The following is a 20,950-nucleotide window of genomic DNA, read 5'->3' as shown; positions in this document are numbered from 1 at the left end:
GAAGTTGGACACCCCCTAGGACCACCGCTTGCATAAAATTTGGCTGCCACCCATTTTGACGCAGTATGTTTGAAGTGTTTTATAATGACTTTGCATCTTCCCGAGGATAAAATTACTGAGATGAAGCCCAATATATGTGTGGGATTCGCAACGACGACCTTTCCGCCCCCAACCATGCGTTCCGAGGACTTCCATATGGCCATTGCGGCCGAACCGTTTTCGCAGGGCATTCCGGATGGCGTCGAACGATTCGTCGTGTTGTGATGGAAACGTTTATTAAATTTATGAGTGCTATAACGAGGATATATACCGGATATAGCGAAGGTGGCTGTAAATCGCAATAGTTGCGCATAATCTATTAGGTAGATGGCGCTGCTTGTGTCTTAGATGTAAGGTGCCTAGATGCAGTGCGCCGCCGGCAACGGCATCGAGGTGCCCTACTTAGAAGGGGTATTTGAATTCGGGTTTCTCCACAGTTGCTGAGCACACTGATGTAAACATTTGAAGAGCCTGTAGCTAACGCTCTTAAGCCTGTTTCACAAGCCAGCGAAAATGCTAGCGAATCCTGCCGCCGCGGCGGAAGAACCGGTTTTAAGTCGTCGCCGCGATGAACGGCGAGGTTCCAACAAGTTGCAAATTTTCGCTGCGACGCCCCGCTCAATCGCTCAGTCGCTTGCATGTGAAGTCCAACAGTGAGGCAATGCTGGCGGAAAATTTTTTTGTGCACTGAGAAGGGTGCGACACATAAAAAGCGAGGTTTCGGGTACGTAGTGGTACCTGCCTCCTCTCATGGTGGTCGCTCAAAGCAGGAGGCGCCCTATCTTTCCTCGCAGGCTGCCGTCCCAAGCTACGCCTCGAGCAAGACCAAGCCCCCACGTGGCCTGTAGAGTGCTGCCCAGCAGCCGCCGCCGTAGTCCTATTCGCAGCTCCCGGACTGCAGGCAGGCATCGAAGCGGCAGCGCAGCCTCTGCCGAAGTCACAGCGCCAGTTGGAAAGGCAGCCCCGGCACTGGAGCCGAGACAGCAGCGTGGCGTGCCTCTCTGGTGGTCGCCGATGAGCTGCTGCTGGTGCTCCATGCTGGGACCGGAGAACGACGCGCTGCAATGGTTCTATCTTGAGGAACAGCCCATGTAGACTCCGAAATGGCTATTCTGCGCTGCCGATCAATGTGGAGCGGCTCTCGCAGACGTTCGTTTCAAAATATACAGGATGCAAACAGGCAGATCAGCGCATATAATGATTAATATCTTCAGTCAATAATATAACGTACGAGAAGCAAGTTCTAAACATGCTCAAAGTGTGGAGTGAACGCACGTTTATTTGTTCTTTATGGACGTCTGATTATGTGTTGTGCACAGAGTATGACTGTCTACTACGTAATATTATAAAACGTAACAATTGGTTGCTTCTTAATTCCAATCAGACGGGAGAGAAAAAATCGCCAGGCATTCACTTAAGCGCAATTCTAAATCTCAACGACGGCTGCGGTGGTGCGAAATGCTGATGTCATTCGCAGTACACAGCGACTCTGTGTAGGCGTGGAGAGAAGGTGGGTGCAGGGTGAGCGTGCCTCTCGCACAGGCGTGCATCCAACGTGGAACTGTGTGTCAAGCACTGCCACGCACGACTGCACATCCATCCTTATGAGGCGGGCGTCCGGCATGACATGCAGCGTGACCGTTGCCATGACTTCTTGCATGACGTCAATCAATTGCGGCACCAATTGCAAGTGCCACGTTGCACCTGCTTTCCCTCCCTTCCCTCCTCACACTCTTTTCTTTTACGCCAGCGTAAGCTGCAGAATCGAGCACGCTCTGGACAGCTCCGCAGTAAAGCCTTAAAATATCCAGCGGTGCCCTGTGGAGGGCATTGAGACAATTTTGAGCGGGCAAAATTAAGACCTTCAGCACCCGCCGCGGTGGCTCAGTGGTTAGGGCACTCGACTACTGATCCGGAGTTCCCGGGTTCGAAGCCGACCGCGGCGGCTGCGTTTTTATGGAGGAAAAACGCTAAGGCGCCCGTGTGCTGTGCGATGTCAGTGCACGTTAAAGATCCCCAGGTGGTCGAAATTATTCCGAAGCCCTCCACTACGGCACCACCTTCTTCCTTTCTTCTTTCACTCCCTCCCTTATCCCTTCCCTAACGGCGCGGTTCAGGTGTCCAACGATATATGAGACAGATACTGCGCCATTTCCTTTCCCCCAAAAAACCAATTATAACCATATATAAGACCTTCAACAGGCAGCCTTCCTCCTTGACGTAACTGTCCCAGGCGCGAGAACCACTCTTAAGCTACGATGGGCACGAATGAGCTCTTCTTGCTTTGTTATAGATTTTTTTACGCATGGCTAACGAACTCAGAAAGCACCCAACGGGTGTCGGCAAACCGCTTTGGTCTGTTTTTTCTTATTGGCCGTCTTGTTTGCATTACCATAACGCACACAATCATGTTTAACCAACTAGCCCAAGAGTGTGCGTCGCGAATGTTATTTTGCGACGGTTTAAAACTCTTATGAAATTTTTTCCTTGAACAGCGAGAATTGGAAAACTGTATCTAATCAAGGACAACCACTAATTTAACGGCCAACTCTTTCTAGATAACAATCGCTCACTGGTGATTGGTGAGCTCCGTCGGCGACTGCTGGCCTTCGGTGACGTCAGACGCGTCAGTTTCGGGCGGTCGAGTGTCGGCGCGGGAAAGGAACTCGCCCAAGATGCCCTGGTGCGAGTCCTCGTCGCCATAGGAAGCCTGGTACAGCCGGCGTATGACGAACATGATCGCCTTGTCGGCAGAGGACAGCAGCCCGCAATGGCACCCCACCACTGTGGACGAAAGGCACTTCTGAACGTTGTCCGACAATACTCTCAGCATGCCTAAACTCAAAAAGAGTGCAACCGAAAATCCTCCATAATAATAATAATAATTGGTTTTGGGGGGAAAGGAAATGGCGCAGTATCTGTCTCATATATCGTTGGACACCTGAACCGCGCCGTAAGGGAAGGGTAAAGGAGGGAGTGAAAGAAGAAAGGAAGAGAGAAGTGCCGTAGTGGAGGGCTCCGGAATAATTTCGACCACCTGGGGATCTTTAACGTGCACTGACATCGCACAGCACACGGGCGCCTTAGCGTTTTTCCTCCATAAAAACGCAGCCGCCGCGGTCGGGTTCGAACCCGGGAACTCCGGATCAGTAGTCGAGCGCCCTAACCACTGAGCCACCGCGCCACGCTGTTCCTTTTTTTTCTCCGTTGCGGACTCCGCCGACGCGACAGGACAGTCACAACATCTCTCCGCCATTTCTACTCCACCCGGACCAGTTTTGCGCACTGCTAGCGCAAGCCCATGGTCTCCCGCTTTCAACTCCACACTACGCATCGATTAACCTCACTGCGAACTTTTTCCTGCGCAAGCCTTTTGCGCCCGCCAAGATCACCCGCTGGACTTACCATCCCTTTGAACTTTCTTGCGTGGTTTCTACCAACGTGAGAAGAGGCCCTGTAAATGCGCTCATCACTCCGTCATCCTCTTAGCGCGCACTTTCCGTGCCTGCGTTCGCCATTTAATTCCGCTCTGCCGCTCCCCTTTCTATCAACCGGACCTCAACGTCAGCCCCTCCGTCGGCTCTACTCTTGGTGCTTGCTCTCTGTGGCCAGGCAACTGTGTGTGTGGTGTCTTTGTGCGTGAAGCGGGCGGACCTATTGGACATCGTGCTTTTCTGCCCTGATCAGCAACGGGCACTTCACGCGATCACATGAGAACGCTAGAAGGCAGCCGAACGCGTTGTTAAGGAAAACGAAGAAAAGCGGAAAGGCGCCGTGCCAAGTAGGCATACAACCTGGTGGAGTACAATTGGAATACTGTGGCTAACAGGCTCTGTGCTACAGCATATGCTGGATATACGGAGTTCCATCGCCGGTGCCCAAAAGAACCTGCGCGGCAACTGAATGGCCCGCCGGGATTTTGTTGCGTGGCTTAACACCGGCCTGTGATAGACTTACGGCTCACCTGTCATGCCCTCGCAGATGTCCGCTTGGTGGGAGGAGAGGAACACAAGCGATGGTTTCATACCAGAGATGCTAGCAGCGCCACTCAACTGCCTGAACACGGGGCTAAAAAGTACCACTCGGTCGTACAGGCTGGTTAGCACCGGTAGCAAGTGTTGTTCCGGGGCGGGAGGTGTCCTGCATAAACAGACAGAGGCAAGTAGGGGCATAAGGATGCTTGGTTTCCGGTCTCTCGCCGTGGCCGCAGAAAGCGTTCACAACAATCGTAAGGTAATGCATTCGGCTAGAAAACATTTTTCATACCAACCTAAAATCAGGACAAGGCATATTTGGCCAATTCTGCAGTAAATAATTTTTCTTTTAAGGTACAACAAAGAACGCTTAATTGAAGTCATATATATCTGCGAACACTTCCTAAGTGCCCTCGCTCTCGTAAGAGAAGCGTAATATCTTTGCACGGCAGTAAAGCTGAAACAGGAAAGTGGACAGGCTGATCGGAAAACTAGAAAAAAAGCAATCCGTTTAGTTGGGCACTGCATTCGCAAAATAAACTGCGCCAATGAACAGCAAGGAATATTTATTATCCTCTCTTTGAAGGGTATGCCTCAGAGTACCTCATCAGTAAAACAGAAAAGCCGCAGCCCGACCGGATAATAAATGGCAGCAGTGTTGTGGCAGAAGCTATGCTACCTGACATGAAAGGCCTGGCTACAAGGGCGCTAAATGTAGCAATGTTAGCTCTTTCAGTTCAGGACTTACCGAATGGGCAGCGAATTTAAACATTGACATGATAATAGAATGTACATGTCTTGACAAATCCGCCCGTTAGACGCACTGCCACCCCTGTATCTCTTTGCGTATCACGCTAGCCGTATGTTTAGGAGCTGCTCACCCGAAAAAGTCACACTCCGATGGCAATGAGCCCTCGCTCGGCAGGCACTGGTCTCGTCGCAACCACAGCTGGTACACCTCTGTCCACAGGAGCAGAACAACGTACCCGAGTAATGCTCTCCGCCTTGTACTACTTTCTTGCACATATAAGGGGACCCTCAGCTTCGATTACCAGCGGTAAACCTTGCAAGGAAGGATAAATGGAACATACAAGGCGAGCTCTGGCAGCGCTACTCGAGCATCTCCTCGCGCCTCGCTCCTCGAGCCACCGGCCTCAATGTGATCATCTTTTTCATCTTCACTTTCTGAAAAATGTAAGAGGTCCAAATTCGTCGGAGGCGACTGAGCCGAAGGAATGAAAGAGTGCATATATATTTTCTGAGGCGGCACTTAGGCCTAAGGCCAATAAAAAGCTCCCGGAAGGAGATAATATTCTCCAGCCCGAGATGTCACTCACTTGAGCACTTTTGATGGCGGAGGTTCAATTCAAGAGGTATAACTAAATATTCCAAACTTTGTTGCAAAAAGGCGTAAAGCAACTGAGCAGCTGAGAAAGCCTCATCATGGTTGGGAACGCAAAGGCAGTTTTCAGCAGCAGTACACTATATGCTTTTCTCCACTTGCACGTGCGCTGCCTCGACACCGCGTGGCAACCTACCCGCCATGCAGGAGCGCTGTTGGGACCGCGTCGAAGCAAGACAGGGCGCGTACAGATGCTTCACTGGTTACTGCAATGACGTCCAGCAGACACGTGAATCAATAATTCAAAATAAAGTGAAAAGCGGTCTCTTATACCGGGATAAATGTTGTAGTTGGAGCAGGCTGCAGTACACAATACAATATACTGCTGTGCAAATCTCCCCTGACACTTCTCCTTCCAGAGAAATACAATTCTTCGGTGTTGATTACCGTCTCAATATGGTTCGTAATGAAATGGCGTTCACTATTTCTTTTCTGTAGATCCTCATCTAATTTCCACCAAAAGCAAATGCGGAGTCCCTATACTCACTTCAAGACAGTACCTGGTGGTGTTGCTGGCGTATAGAGTTCAGTCAAGCAGATTCCAATTTCAGATGGCTGCGATTAACTATGCACTGTGTAAACAACTGCCCAGTGTACGTGAGCGCACTGTGTGAAAATCAGTATTGTCATTTAAAAGTGGAGATTCACAAAAAACGCCATACTGTCTGGAAGATGTTGAATTAAAGAGCTTTAGCTTTATTGGCCATGCGTAAAACGAGTCTTTTCTCAAACAGCGGGCCAGTGAGGAAAACCTTCAGCGTTTCGGAAAAGTAATAGAACTTTTCCGCCTATGGGAGCGATCGACGCTTAGCGCCATCTATCAGAGAAATTACGATGCACGTCTACTCGTTGTCGAGTTACACCCCTTCAAGATACGTCCCAAACGGAATTTTCTTCGTTTGGGGGGGACAAGGTGGGCCTAGAATTCGGCTTGCGGCGCAATATTGTAACGCTTCAATTAGTAGTTGCATGCGTACAGTGTTTACCTATCATTTAATTGTGGTTTTATTTTTATACTACAACCAATGGGGATTTATTTGCCGATCAAATTCTCAACACAACTGTCCCCGGATTGGTGCCCCTTGTTGTCTGAGTATACGTATATAGTTTCCCGAAGATCTTTATAGCGCTACAAAAAAAAACAAGGACACAGGAAGAAGTAAGCAGGACGGGCGCTGAATCCAACTAACTTCAGTAAGGTCTCCACAACCTGCATTTATACACAACGAAGGACCAGAGCGCTTGCGGATGAAATATTTCTGGTAGATTAGGCAGCGCAGACTGCATGCGGTCTTGTATCCGCGATCTCGCCGGGAAACTGATGTGGTGCTGACGCACGTGTCGCCCTTTGTTTTATAAAAAATGCTTCTGCCAATTCGCGTGCTAATCTATCCTTACTTCTGCTTAGAATTTTGATACGCTCAAGTCGTGGCTCACAGTTTTGGTCGTTCTCATCTTTGCACGAGCGGCAGTGGGCGGTTAGATTTTCAAACGCTTCGGAAACGTTACTAAGTGACCGTTCTTGTTCCCTGGCACGTTCGTTCACACAGCGGCCGGTCTGCCCGACATATACTTTGCCACATTTAAGGCGGATTTCATATACCACACCCGTGGCACACTGAACGTACGGCTTTGCGTGCTTCGTGCCACAGCCGGTACTGCCAGGGCTATTGCTGCTGACCTTGGGACACATCTTGGCCAATTTATTTGGCGCAGAGAAGACCAACGGCACGCCGCACTTGTTGCCAACCCTTTTCAGGTTGTGGGACACCCTATGTATATAGGGCATAACCAATGGATTCGCGCTGCTACGTTGTGGTCTCCTTGCTTTCTTTGGTCTCCCTTTGACTTTCTGCAATAGTGTCTCAGTGACAGCCGCCAATACGTGGTCAGGGAACTCTGCTTTACGCAGTCTAGCTATTTCGCCCTGAAAGGCCGGCTACATCATGTGAGGGCACGACTTGAGGAGAGCGGATTCCAGGGAAAGGAACGCAATAGCCCTCTTGACCGTTTTAGACTGTCCCGAATAAAAAGGTAAGACATCTTTTCTGGCTCTAGGGCGGTAACACCAGCAAACACATCTGTCTCCGAGCTTGATGTTGAGGTCTAAAAATTGAAGGTTACTTTGTTCAGGCACCTCGTATGTTAAAGAGAGCCCTTTGCCGTGTTGTCGAAACGTATCTGAAATCTCATTTGCAACTTCCTGGCAGCCACCTGTATTACGTCTCTTTAAAATCACAAAAAGTCATCAACATATCTAAAATCTTTAGGGCTGTTTCATCGTCAATAAGTCGAGCCAAAATGTTCTCAATTGATGAAAGAAAAATGTTGCACAAAACAGGAGCTACACATGATCCCATGCAGGTGCCCTCATGTTGTAAAAACCGTCGGTTGTCAAACTGGATAAAAGTGGCATTGATATAAAACTCTAAAATTGAGATACAATTATCGACACTCAGGCCAGCTGCATTCTGAAAGGCAGTTACGCCGTTTCTCTCAATGCAATCACTAACAGCAGTAAACAGGTGATTATGTGGTACTGAATAAAACAAATCCTCAACATCTATAGAGAAAGCGTGTCCAATTTGCTGCTCCCCTTCCAAAAAGCTGCCAACATCCAATGAATTTTTTATACCGAAAGGATCTGACACAACTAGCTTATTTAGGTGCTTCAGCAAAAACCGACTGATGTGCTGCTGCCAAGTGCCTTTTTCGCTAACTATTGTCCTTAACGGGGCATCAGAATCGGCAAAACCATGGACCTCGTGAACCTGGCAAGAGCTATCACGGACTCCAGGACGAAATACCTATCGGTGTTCTTTACTGTGAAAACTCACAATTCTGATGCCCCGTTAAGGACAATAGTTAGCGAAAAAAGCACTTGGCAGCAGCACATCAGTCGGTTTTTGCTGAAGCACCTAAATAAGCTAGTTGTGTAAGATCCTTTCGGTATAAAAAATTCATTATATGTTGTCAGCTTTTTGGAAGGGGAGCAGCGAATTGGACATGCTTTCTCTATAGATGTTGAGGATTAATTTTATTCAGTACCACATAATCACCTGTTTACAGCTGTTAGTGATTGCATTGAGAGTAACGGCGTAACTGCCTTTCAGAATGCAGCTGGCCTGAGTGTCGATAATTGTATGCCAATTTTAGAGTTTTATATCAATGCCACTTTTATCCAGTTTGACAACCGACGGTTTTTACAACGTCAGGGGATCTGCATAGCATCATGTGTTGCTTCTGTTTTGTGCGACATTTTTCTTTCATCAATTGACAACATTCTGGCTCCACTTATTGACGATGGAACCGCACTAAAGAGTTTTGGATATGTTGATGACTTCTTAGTGATTTTAAAGAGACGTAATGCAAGTGGTTACCAGGAAGTTGAAAATGAGATTTTAGATACGTTCCGACAACACGGCAAAAGGCTCTTTTTCACGTACGAGGTGCGCTAAGAAAGTAACCTTTAATTTTTAGACCTCAACATCAAGCTCGGAGACAGATGTGTTTGCTGATGTTACCGCCCTAGAGCAAGAAAAGATTTCTTACCTTTTGATTCGGCACAGTCTAAAATGGTCAAGAGGGCTATTGCGACCCTTTTCCTGGAATCCGCTCTCCTCAAGTCGTGCCCTCACATGATGCAGCCGAGCTTTCAGGGCGCGGTAGCTAGACTGCGTAAAGGAGGGTTCCCTGACCACGTATTGACGGCGGTCACTGAGACACTATTGCAGAAATTCAAAGGGAGCCCAAAGAAAGCAAGGAGACCACAACGTAGCAGCGCCAAGCCAGAGGTTATCCCCTATATACATAGGGTGTCCCACAACCTGAAAAGGGTTGGCAACAAGTACGGCGTGGCGCTGGTCTTCTCTGTGCCAAATAAATTGGCCAAGATGTGTCCCAAGGTCAGCAGCAACAGCCCTGGCAGTTCTGGCTGCGGCACGAAGCACGCAAAGCCGTACGTGCAGTGTGCCACAGGTGTGGTATATGAAATCCGCCTTAAATGTGGCAAAGTATATGTCGGGCACACCGGCCGCTGTATGAACGAACGTGCCAGGGAACATGGACGTTCACTTAGTAACGTTTCCGAATCGTTTGAAAATCTACCCGCCCACTGCCGCTCGTGCAAAGATGAGAACGACCAAAACTGTGAGCCACGACTTGAGCGTATCAAAATTCTAAGCAGAAGTAAGTAAAGATTAGCATGCGAATTGGCCGAAGCATGTTTTATAAAACAAAGGGGCGACACGTGCGTCAGCACCACACCAGTTTCCCTGCGAGATAGCGAATACAGATTATTTAATAGACGACAGCATGCAGTCTGCGCTGTCTAATCTACCAGAAATATTTCACCCGCATGCGCTCTGGTCCTTCGCAGTGTATAAATGCAGGTTGTGGAAGCCTTACTGAATTCAGTTGGAGTCAGCGCCCGTCCGGTGTACTTCTTCCTGTGTCCTTGTTGTTTTTTTTTTGTAGTGATATAAAGAACTTCGAGAAACTATGCTTCACCAACTAGCTCACAACGTGTTTTGATACGTATATAGCCGAACGAATGTATGAACACAGCGGTCCCATAACGTGGCAGATAGCCGGTCTTCTTTGGTGCAACGCTCCAGCCTGAAGCGTAGCGGATCCCTAGGCCTCGCCACTCTACCCCGAGCAGGAGACGCCGCCCCCCTGGTGCAGTAACCAAACGAAGGTTATTTGACTGGTATCTAACATCAAGACTAGAGTAAAATTTCACAAGTCATGGCTAGGTGGCTTGAACCACCACCCGATTTAAAGGGTTCAGCCTTATTCATCCATCCATTCATCCATCCATCATCGCCCCGGCGCCGGGCCTCTGACCAGCTGCCCGGGACCACGTGCTGCCCTGCCGACCTCGTAGCCTTGTGGAGGTGCTGTCCGTGCCGCACCCGCCGATTCCTGCCCGGCCCCAGCATGGCAACCAACGGTCCCCGGGAGGACCGACGTTCCGCGCGCCTCCCCCGAAGGCGCACTGTTTAAACTTTGACAACCGAGGCCTCGGCCGACGATATTGTCGACGTCAACGAGGCTGTTGTTGGCCACAAGGGGCTGGAAACACTCCAGCACGTCAAGTTTCGCATCGCCGTAGCCTCGGCCGTGGCGGCGCAGAAGCTCTTAGCGGAGGGCGCCTTCATCGTGAATGGCGCCTCTCTCCCGGTCACCTGCGTGGGCGGCGCCACCGTCATCATCGCCGTGTTTCGGCCGCCCCCACGTGGGCGATGCTTCGTTGGCCTCGGCGCTGAGCCCTTATGCCAAGGTGCTCGATGTTACCCGCCCATTCCTGAAAGACCGCCGGCACGTCGACGATAGGCTGCTGCTGGAGCGCATGGAGATACGAAAGGCGGTGCCCAACTTCGTCACCGGGATGGGCTTCCCTCCAAGCGCGATTACCGCGGCGCTCAGAGGGTGTGTTCACGCTGCGGACAGGATGGCCACGTAGGCACAACGTGCCGCACGCTGCGGTGCTCGCGCTGCGAGGCATTCAGCCACGACACGGCCGGGTGTCAAGCGGCGTGCAGGCGATGCGGGGGGCCGCACGCTACGGCGGATTGCCGCGCCCGCGCTCTTATGCAGACGCGGCAGCCGCCAGGAAGCCCGAGGCGCCCCGAGCCGAGCCGGCGAAGAGAGCTGGAGACGACCGCCCGCAGTCCCCGGCCGAGCACCGCCCGGCCAAACCCCACAGGGAGGACCAGGCCGAGAACCTCCGGTCGACACCCCCCAGAGGACCAGGCCGAGTACGCGGCCGCCAACGCGCTGCCGGAGGGCTCCTCCGAGCTCTTCGCCTCTGGTTCACCGACGTCGCCGGGCGTCTCCGACACGACGGGAGCGTTCTCCCCGGAGTCGCTACCACCTTTCTGCTCGGCGGACGAGGCGAGCCGGGACTCGGGAGTTCACCTCGTCCCTGACGGATGAGGGTGGGCCTTACGACAGCGGCTTCGTGCTGCGCCTCACCGGGGACCTGACCTACGCGCAGCGTCAGGTCCTCACCCCCTCGGACAACCAAAGCCTGCCCCGCCGTGCGCCCCGCCGCCAACCAGACGACGAGGAGGAGGAGCAGCGCAGTCAGCGGCAGCTGAAATCCCTTGATATTGAAAGTAGCGACACTCTCCTCCACTTCCGCGTTTTCCTCCTCGATTATCCTCGCCCTCCGGATGTGCGCGCTGAGCACGGCAAGCTTCGCAGGCCATCGCGCTCGCCGGCCCAATGCGTTAGCAGGCGCACATGAGCGCGCTGAAGTTTGCGTTTTTTTTCAAGCTCTATTATTAAGCACAGCCACGAGAAAGTGATGCGACATGCGTGACTCTGCCACGAACAACATTTATCACTTTCTCGCTCGAGCAATGAAAGCACTAACCGTGAGCGCTTGTGGCTTGCACAATCAAACCGCACTTCGTGCTCCTCAATAGGGCAGGGCAGAGTTTTTAATAGTCTGAGATTTGAGTTACGTTTCAATTCAATATTTTTCTGTTAACTGACGCTCCGCTAAATGCAGATATGACCTAGCACTACATTTTCGCGGAGATACTGTTCATGACGCTGTTATGTTGTAAACGAACGAGGCAAAGACCGGTATTTTAGGTAACGAAGTCGTTTCACGCGTGAGTGAGTGGCTGGGAAAATGCTGGGATTTTTTTTTAATGCGCGTTATGCATTTTTCCGCAGGTTTCAGACGGAAAATTTTAAACTTGGCTCGTCGCAGTGATGCACACGCTGCGGGTTTATTGCCGCCATTACAAATTTCACGGCCGCTAGAAAGAGAACAATTTGATTTTTTTTAGTTTTTTCGTTAACTTTATTAACTACTGCAGAAGCGAGTCTGGCCAAGGTTTTGGCCTGAACTTTTGGAGTGATGCTGGTGCCAACAGAAGGGTTTAGTAAGTGGCGGGAAGATATATTCTCTTGATGACTCATCTACGCTAATCGCTCGAATGCATTCAATGAATGCTTCAGATACCCGTGCTGAATCAATATTCGGCTCTGTGAAGCGTGATCAGAAATGATGTGTTCATTCTGCGACTAAGTGAAAGTTAAACTTCTTGCCCTCCTCCTGATGGGATAGCCGGATTGGGCTAGTCGGTTGCTCCTCGCGGGCGGTGAACGATGATGGCACGCTGGCTGGTGATCGGTTAGCGGTTAGCGGTACGAAGGGCGCTTCGGGTCTTCGTCCGCTCGTCCGGCGACAAGTTGCCGGTTGGGGCAGCAATTCCAACTTCTTAAGACAAAATTTATTTATTAAAGACGGTATTGATAAAAAAGGCATATATGAGCAAAAGGCAGTTTGAAAAGGGCAGTTTAAAAAAAGGATGCTAAAAAGGCTGTTAAAAACGGCCGAGCTTGAGACGGCGCGCTGTCCAAAGTCGTTGTTTCCCGCGGGTTTTAACCCCTTCAATAATTGGGCGGAGCTTTACCAAACCAGCTCTCGCCGAATTTGAGCCAATAGCCATGCAATGTACAAGTGGGCGGAGCCCAGGGCTCACCTGTCCGAGCCCAGCGGACACCGCTCCTGCTGGAACGAGCAGGGCGCGTGACTCCGCATACTTAGCTCGCTGCATGCGCATTCCATCGACTGATACGCACCGGATTGACAGCCAAGGAATGTCTTCCGCGGGACATGGTTGACTAGGCGCCAGAACAGAAAAGGATTAATTCCGTAGCTGGCAACGAGGCACCCTAAGCGGGGGCGTCAAGCCTCGACGTGCATTCCTCTATTTCCCCGGGGCATGACCGCTCCTGGGAACAGGTGCGGGGGGGGGGGGGGGGGGACCATCGGCGCCATGGGCTTCTAACTTAACCCCTCCCCACAAAGAATGTTGGGGGGACGCTTGCTGTACACACAACATACCGAAGCCCACAATAACATGAAGGATCCGGCCTCAACAAAATATGGAACGCACAAAAGCACAAGGGACCCGGCCCCCACTGGTCACTGTACCAACAAAATAAATGCGTCTGCGTGCTACTAACCATTGGGAAGAAAAAAAGAAAACATGCTAGGGAAGATACCTTCCGGCATTCAGACGCAAGCACAGTTTACACATTTCAGTTGCAGGACGGCAAGCAAAAATGAAACTCTCTTGTAAAATCAAAAAACGTATACATGCAACAACACTGGAACTAAATACCGAATGAAGAAAACATACAACTCCAGTTCTCATGAAGTGGCATATACACCGCAACACGGTGCCGACGAGGGCAAGACAAGCATAATGACACGGTGCTCTTCGTCACACACGGATTGGCTGTCACAACGGGAACAGTTCACACATGACACAATTTGCACAGTGGCATGAGCGAAATCTTCGCGTTCCCCCCTCTCACCCACCGCCCGAATGTGTGCTCGAGCCAGAATGAATTTTTACGCCTATCGCAACCTGGCAGTGGCAAAGTGGGTTAAGGCTGCGGCTGTTATGCATTTGTCGCTATCCACCAAGATCGAACATGCTGCCCGGTGGCATCAAAGTGAACAATGCGGTCTGCAGCGTGCACCATTCTCGCATTCGTCCTGCTCTCCGGTTGTGTCCCTCATCTTCCTCGAAGGAGACGCCGATCGTCTGCGCATATGGGGTGCAAGCCTTCGCGAAAGGCTCTAACTGCTCGTGTCTAGAGAGCCTCTTAGAGCGTGACATGGCCAACTCAATGAATTTGTCATCAGAGGCCTCAATGTTTACGATCCGCCTGTCGCCCAGACCCGCAAGGAGATCCCTGCATGAGTCGCGCTTCGCCTCTATCAGCGGTAGTGTAACTTCGCTTCTCCCAGGGCATGGGGTGAATCCCCCGTCGTCACTGCTCTCATTCCCTTCATCTAGAGCCAAGCTTATTGCGGCGCTGAACGAGTCTGAGTTTACGGGCTCCAAACAGTCGCGACTACCCAGCTCTGGAGCTAGCTTCTCCAACGCAGCTGTGAAGGATGCGCTTGCTGCTTGCACACACACGCCGCTTTCGCCAAACGCTCTCTGGCCTACTGGCGCTTCTACTGGAAACATGTCACACTGGGCAACCCGTCCTTCAAGGCAGTCCGTGCCGTTTCGCTCATCAGCGCCATTAGCCTTACTAACCACATGCTCGGCTACTTCGCAATATTCGGCCTGCATGGTCTGATCGTTGGTCGAATGTTTCCCGGGCACGTGCGCAGGGCCCACCTCCGCCCTAGGAATCAAGGGGTGTTGGTATGTGTCAACACCCGTGGTTGACTGCACAACGTGCGGCTCCACGACTCTACTGATCGCTGCACCGTCTGGAGGAACCTTGTTCTCCTCCTGACTGTCCTCAATAGGCACCGAATGAATGCCGCTGCCGCTATCCTCTTTAATCGCCGCATCGATCAGCGTTTGATCAGCGTCGTTTGCGATGATAAGGCATGGCTGTGTCTGTGCCGTCTTCGGCGGTACACGCGCCGCTCTCCGTGAGCATTCCTCCTCCTCAATTCTCTTCCCCTCCTGCCGGAGCTTCTCTTCGGCTACCGCTAACTGGCGCTTGAGCTCTTGGATAATAGCGTTGCCTCGCTCCTTTTCAATGGCCCGCTCGGCCTCTGACATTTCTGCGCGCTCAGCGCCATACTTGTCGTATCCACCTACCCAGCCTATTGTGGCCATTGTGCCTTGTTTAAGTCTAACCCCGCGGCTCATGCGCACCCGAGGCAAGTAAAGTGAAAATGGGGAAACTCACTCCGTTGTCGGGTTTCCGGTCATGTCTCTTGCTTCGAGGCAGCAGCAGGTCACGTCCCGAGTCGCAGTGGTGTGGCCGGAATCTGCAGCTTGAAGCAGGCCCTTCACGTCCTCCCGGCCGAAGTAGTCGCCAGCCGCAGGTGCCGCTGAAGTCGCAGCGCTTCGCTCCGTCGGTCAGCTTCCCTCACTCCTCGGCCTCACTTGGACTTTGGTCCCTGGGGCTTCTCACCAAGATGTTTCCACGTCAATCTTCTGGAAGGTACTGCCTCCAATCGCTCTGCAGGAAGCCGCTCAGACGATCCTGGTCACGGCACCAGTTAAACTTCTTGCCCTCCTCCTGATGGGATGGCCGGATTGGGCTAGTCGGTTGCTCTTCGCGAGCGGTGAATGATGATGACACGCTGGCAGGTGATCGAATATACGGCGGTTAGCGGTACCAAGAGCACTTCGGGTCTTCGTCCGCTCGTCCAGCGACACGTTGCCGGTTGGGGCAGCAATTCCAACTTCTTAAGACAAAACTTATTCATTAAATACGGGACTGATAAAAAGGCATATGAGCAAAAGGCAGTTTAAAAAGGGCAGCTTCAAAAAAAGGCTGATAAAAAAGGTTGTTAAAAGCGGCCGAGCTTGAGACTCGGCGCGCTCGTCCAAAGTCGTTGTTTCCCGCGAGTTTTAACCCCTTCTATATTTGGACGGAGCTTTACCAAACCAGCTCTCGCCGAATTTGAGCCAATAGCCATGCAATGTACAAGTGGGCGGAGCCCAGGGCTCACCTGTCCGAGCCCAGCGGACACCGCTCCTGCTGGAACGAGCAGGGCGCGTGACTCCGCATACTTAGCTCGCTGCATGCGCATTCCATCGACTGCCACGCACCGGATTGACAGCCAAGAAATGTCTGCCGCGGGACATGTTTGACTCGGCGCCAGAACAGAAAAAGATTAGTTCCGTAGCTGGCAACGAGGCACACTAAGCGGGGGCGTCAAGCCTCGACGTGCATTCCTCTATTTCCCCCGGGCATGACCGCTCCTGGGGTCAGGTGCGGGGTGGAGGTAGGGGGGGGGGGGGGGGGGGGACGACCCATCGGCGCCGTGGGCTTCTAACTTAACAGTGAGTCTCACGGGAAGGATTTGTGCTCTTATAAACTATGGAGCTAAAGAATCTGATGTTATTTTGAAAACACTATTCAATGCAGTCATCATAACAATCTTGACTGCGACAACTAAGCTTGCTCTAAAAAGCACCTTTTCTGTGACTCGCTCCTCAGGTCGCATCAGATCTCAGAATCGCGGTAGAGTTGCGTGCGGGAGCGACGGTTGAACGAGGTCCTTAATCTCCGTAGAGATTCACACCCCCTATAGTCCCTCAGACAGACGATGGTATAACACCGCTAAAGCAACCACGCTAGAGCTCTGGGGCACACAGGAGAAAGACTGCCGTACACGCTGCGAAAATCAACATGTTTCTATTTTGCACATGGCTGGGAGCACTCGTATTTACTAGCAAAAAAAATGAACGTCGACGATGCAAACGGTTTTGGCGGAAACCAACACTGTGATTCAGAAATTAAAGTGGCTATAATAGGCGTAATCCTCGCGCCAACAGACGCGAATAGAACACACCGAGCAATGCCATCAAATGGAAAGATTAGCATGTGAAACAACGCACAATGGTCAGCGAATTAAGCAAAATTATCAGCTTCCTCATGATCTCGCAGGAAGTTTTAAGTATACACACTAGTTTAGGTACCACGAAATGCACAGTACTTCGCCGAGGACTGTGTGCTTTGTCAGAACAAATTCCTTAAGGGTGATGTTTTGGATGCACTTTTTTCTTCGGCTGATGTCATTTTTTCCTCGAGCAATCGCGAACAGCACGACGCCATTTTCATTCCCGCTTGTGCACTGAAGTGCACCGCAATCGGATATAGCGCGGCGCTAAAAGTTGGATTCGAATTGTCAGCACGTAAGCCAACGGAGCTCGACCCGCAGCAGAGGCAGACAGCCTGCACATGGCGCCGCCGAAAGACGAGAGAACACAAGAAAACGATCCTTTCCCGCGCTTTGCCTGGGCGACGGCCGGGCGGCCCAATCATCGTTAAGAAAATCGCCGAGCAGAGAGTTGGGCGAGGAGGATGTGCGAGAGTCCGCAGCCCGGCGGCAAAGTTCACATAAATGCGCTACTTTCAATATCGAGGGGCTTTAGCGGCAGCTCGTCGACAGCGCCCGGCGCTACAAATGCGGCGGCGGCGAGTGGAATGGCATGGAGGAGGAGGAGGAGGATAAACTTTATTTTCGTCGACCAAGGTAGCAGTTGGCGTGGGGTTATAGCCCCATCAAGTGGCCATGAGCCCGTGGCGTTCGGCGACTTCCAGGGCTCTTGTCACAACCCGGATCTGTGTGTCCGAGTCCGAACTGAGCAATGCGGACTCCCACTGGTCTGGATCCGAGAGCTGCAAACCTCTCGGAGGGGAGCCCTGAGGGCAAGCCCAGAGTATGTGGGATAGAGTGGCATGTTGGCCACATAGTTGACAGGAGGGAGAGTAGACCCCAGGGTATATGCGGGCATATATCGCGGGATTGGGGAAGGTGTTCCTTTGGAGTTGCCTCCACGCAACCTCTTGTGGTTTGGTGAGAGAAATAAGTGCGCGGGGATATAGAAGCCTACCTAAACGGGAGTGCATGGTTATGTCATGAAATGTAACCATACGACCTCTCGCCGTCCGCAGGACGGGTGACAACACATCCCAGTCGACAATTCCTCGGACATGATTGTGCGCCGCCTCGTTCCCCGGATGGGATGAGTGCGCAGGGACCCAGATCAATTGGACCGCGCGGATTGGGTCCTTGGTGGACCGGAGGAGAGATAGAGTGACGGGGGAGATTGGCCTTCGGCGAAATTACGAAACCATCTTCAGCGACTCTAAATCTGGAATTGCGAGTCGTCGTGAGCGGGTGAGCCAGCCGCCCGATTTACAAGCGCAGGCGGCGGACGATATGGACCCCGGCAAATTGGCGGGGAAACACGTGAGGCATGACGCGGATGATAATTCAGACGGCACTGCCCCGCCCCAGGCAAAGAAGTCTGCCCCAAGCTCCGCTCATGGCGGGGCTTCTTAAACGTGTAGTGACAACGTCGCCGCTCTGTATTACCATCGTGGCGTTAGTGCACCTCCTCTCCCTGAATGTTCAGGGATTTAGGTCGCCGGACAAGCAGAGAGAGCTGATGCACTTCGCCCGACCACAGGGAATCGACATCCTGTTTTTACAAGAAACAAACTAACGTTTCCCATGCGAGGTCACCGATTTTAAGCCCAGGTTTTGTGTTGATGCTTTTTTCTCGTGAACTTCTTATTTCGTGCGGTGTTGGTGTGGGTTTTGTGAACCGTTCCCTTCGCTCAGGCGCGCACTGCATTTATTTTTTCGACGGCCGGACCCTTGCGGTCCTGTTCTACTTGGGTGGTAGGCGCGCCAGAGCGGTAGTAGTGTATGCACCCGCTTGCCATGCCGATTCTTCTGATTTCTTTGATTTGTTAGATTCTTTTCTGGTATAGACTGTTACCCTTGTTTTCTTGTTGGTGATTTTAACTGTGTTTTGGATCCCGTACGAGATGTTCGCAGTCCAGGCCAGGGGTGACCCTACGCCTGGGTCCGGTCTCTACGGGATATCTGCATTCAGTTTCTTCTGACCGGCGCTTAGGTTAAGCTACACAGTGATAGCTTTGGTGGCATCTGTGAGCGGGGCAGGTCAGTTATCCTTCTTGATAAGTTTCTTTTCCCACGCGAATTGGAGTGCTGTGTCGTTTCTTGTGATGTGCTCGCGTTTCCTCCGGGCACCCCGAGCATTAGCGATCATCGACCTCCGTCAGCAGTACTGGGCACGGGCGGGAGCGCCCGACGTTTAGACGCGTGGTATATGAATCCATGTCTACTGACAGATTGATCGAGCTTGGTAGCTTTTGAACGCGCGTTGGGAAGCCCAGATGGAGACGACGAAGGTCCCAAGTTCTGGGACGATAAAAAAGCAGCCTGGCGATCGCTCTCGGTTCGCGAAGGGAGCCAGCGCATAAAGCGCATCACGGGCGACATAAACAACGCCCTCGCCCTATACGCGCCGTGCATCGAGACGCGCCGCTCACCTTCACGATGCGCGATTGGCTTGACTGAAAGCGCGCTACCACCGGCTACTCCACCGGTCCTCGCGTGCAGCTAGCCAGGCGCTCGTACAGGGCAGGCAAGTTCCGGATCCATCCGTGCTACGACAAGTGCGAGCAGGTAGACCGGACGAGACACGACAGGTTCGCGTGGAAGAGGTTGTTTTGCTTGACGGTTCTAGGAACAGCAGTGCGGCGGTCATCTCTGACGCTTTTACGCGTCACTTTTCGCAACTGTTTGTTTCTGGCGCTGAACGGCGGGCCTCCGCCTCTTTCACTGACGCCGTTCGTAGTTTTTGCGGCCAGTTGCCTCAGGTGCCGAGTTATCTAGGCACACAGCTTAGCTCCCTAGTAAGCTGCGAGGAGTTCTTCGCGACAGTTAAAGGCATGAACACCACCTCAGCTCCAGGCCTTGACGTCATTCCCACCAGCTTGTATGCCAGGTTCTACACCGTCCTAGAGGAACACCTTCTACGGATGGGGAACGCATTTGCCAGGGATGGTGACAGGCAGGAATCTTTTAGAGACAGGCGTGTAGTGCTCATTCTGAAGCCTGGTGGGTGTCTATCTGACTAGCAGGCGTGGCGCCCGATCACTCTGCCTAATGCAGTTTACAAGATCGTGGGGTCACTGCTGGCTAAAACGTTGAGCAAGGAGTTAGCGGTGCTCATAAGCCCTACGCAGACCTGCAGCGTGGCCGGACTCTCGGTGGTCTCGTCTCTTTCGCTAACGCGTGACTTCACGTTCACTTCGAGAACGGGAATACCGGGTTGTTTCGGCTCACTCGATTAGGCGAAAGAATTCGAGTTGAGCACCGCTACCTTTTTGGCGTTCTCTGGGCTTTCGGCTTCCCGGCGGAGTTCGTGGAGCGTTTAGAACGGCTGTATTCCGACCTTACAGCTCGTTTACTTTTTAACGAGGTGTTAAGCGACCCATTCAGGATAGAGCGCGGCATTAGACAGGGCTGTTCCCTGTCGCCAATTTTATTTGTATTTTGCTTAGACCCGCTCCTTCGCCGCATAGCAGAGTGTCCATCGGTGCGCGGATTCACTTTGCCGGGCAAAGGCCAGGTGAAGGTGTCCGCGTATGCTGACGACGTGTCCCTGTTTTGAGGGACGAGGACTGCTACGCAGCATTTTTACGGCTTTTTGCGACTTACAGCGAACTGTCCCGCACCCTGCTTAACGGGAGCAAGAGCAAAGCTCAGCGCTTCGGCGCTTTTGCGTCAGAGCCGCTAGGCGATGTGGAGTGGGTCTCGGCGGTTAAGGTGCTAGGCGTGGTGTCCCTCTCCTCAAAGAAGGTAGCCCGCAAGTCATGGACGCAGTTGAGAGCAACCGCAGAGCAACGCCTGGTAGTGGCAGCGCGTTTTCGCCTATCGCTGCCGGAGCGCGCATTTATTTTCAGATCTTCAGCGGGTGCGCCGCTCTTTTACATCGCCCGCGTTGCTTGTCCGCCGCGCACTTTCATGCGTCGCTTGGCCACAATGTGTGAAGATTTTTCTGGGCGGGAAAGACGGAGACCGTCGCACGCGCGTTCCTCCGCCTTATTCCCGTGCCCATGGGCGGGTTCAGCCTCCCGAACCTGCGCACAATGTGCAGCGTCCTCGCTGTCCGAGGCGTCCGTGACCTGCTCAACGTCATCGACTACCTGGGGAGAGGGATTCTTGCCTACCTTCTTGAGACGTCGCGGGGAC

General features: G+C 52.2%; 1 protein-coding gene across 1 annotated transcript; it reads right to left on the bottom strand.

Annotated features, from left to right (window-relative positions):
* Nucleotides 1-785: 785 nt before the first annotated feature.
* Nucleotides 786-5,134, bottom strand: LOC144101433 (uncharacterized). The gene is made up of 4 exons (XM_077634605.1): nucleotides 4,895-5,134; nucleotides 4,004-4,179; nucleotides 2,613-2,823; nucleotides 786-1,098 (listed from the first exon to the last, which is right to left on the bottom strand). Exons 2-4 carry the CDS (start codon nucleotides 4,062-4,064, stop codon nucleotides 801-803), a joined length of 570 nt encoding a protein of 189 aa, XP_077490731.1. The 5' UTR covers nucleotides 4,065-4,179; nucleotides 4,895-5,134; the 3' UTR covers nucleotides 786-800.
* Nucleotides 5,135-20,950: the final 15,816 nt, after the last annotated feature.

This window comes from Amblyomma americanum, chromosome 1 (genome assembly GCF_052857255.1).
Source record: "Amblyomma americanum isolate KBUSLIRL-KWMA chromosome 1, ASM5285725v1, whole genome shotgun sequence".
Taxonomy (NCBI): Eukaryota; Metazoa; Arthropoda; class Arachnida; order Ixodida; family Ixodidae; genus Amblyomma; species Amblyomma americanum.
The sequence above is the reverse complement of the archived record's forward strand: the minus strand, read 5'-3'. Positions and strand labels throughout refer to the sequence as shown.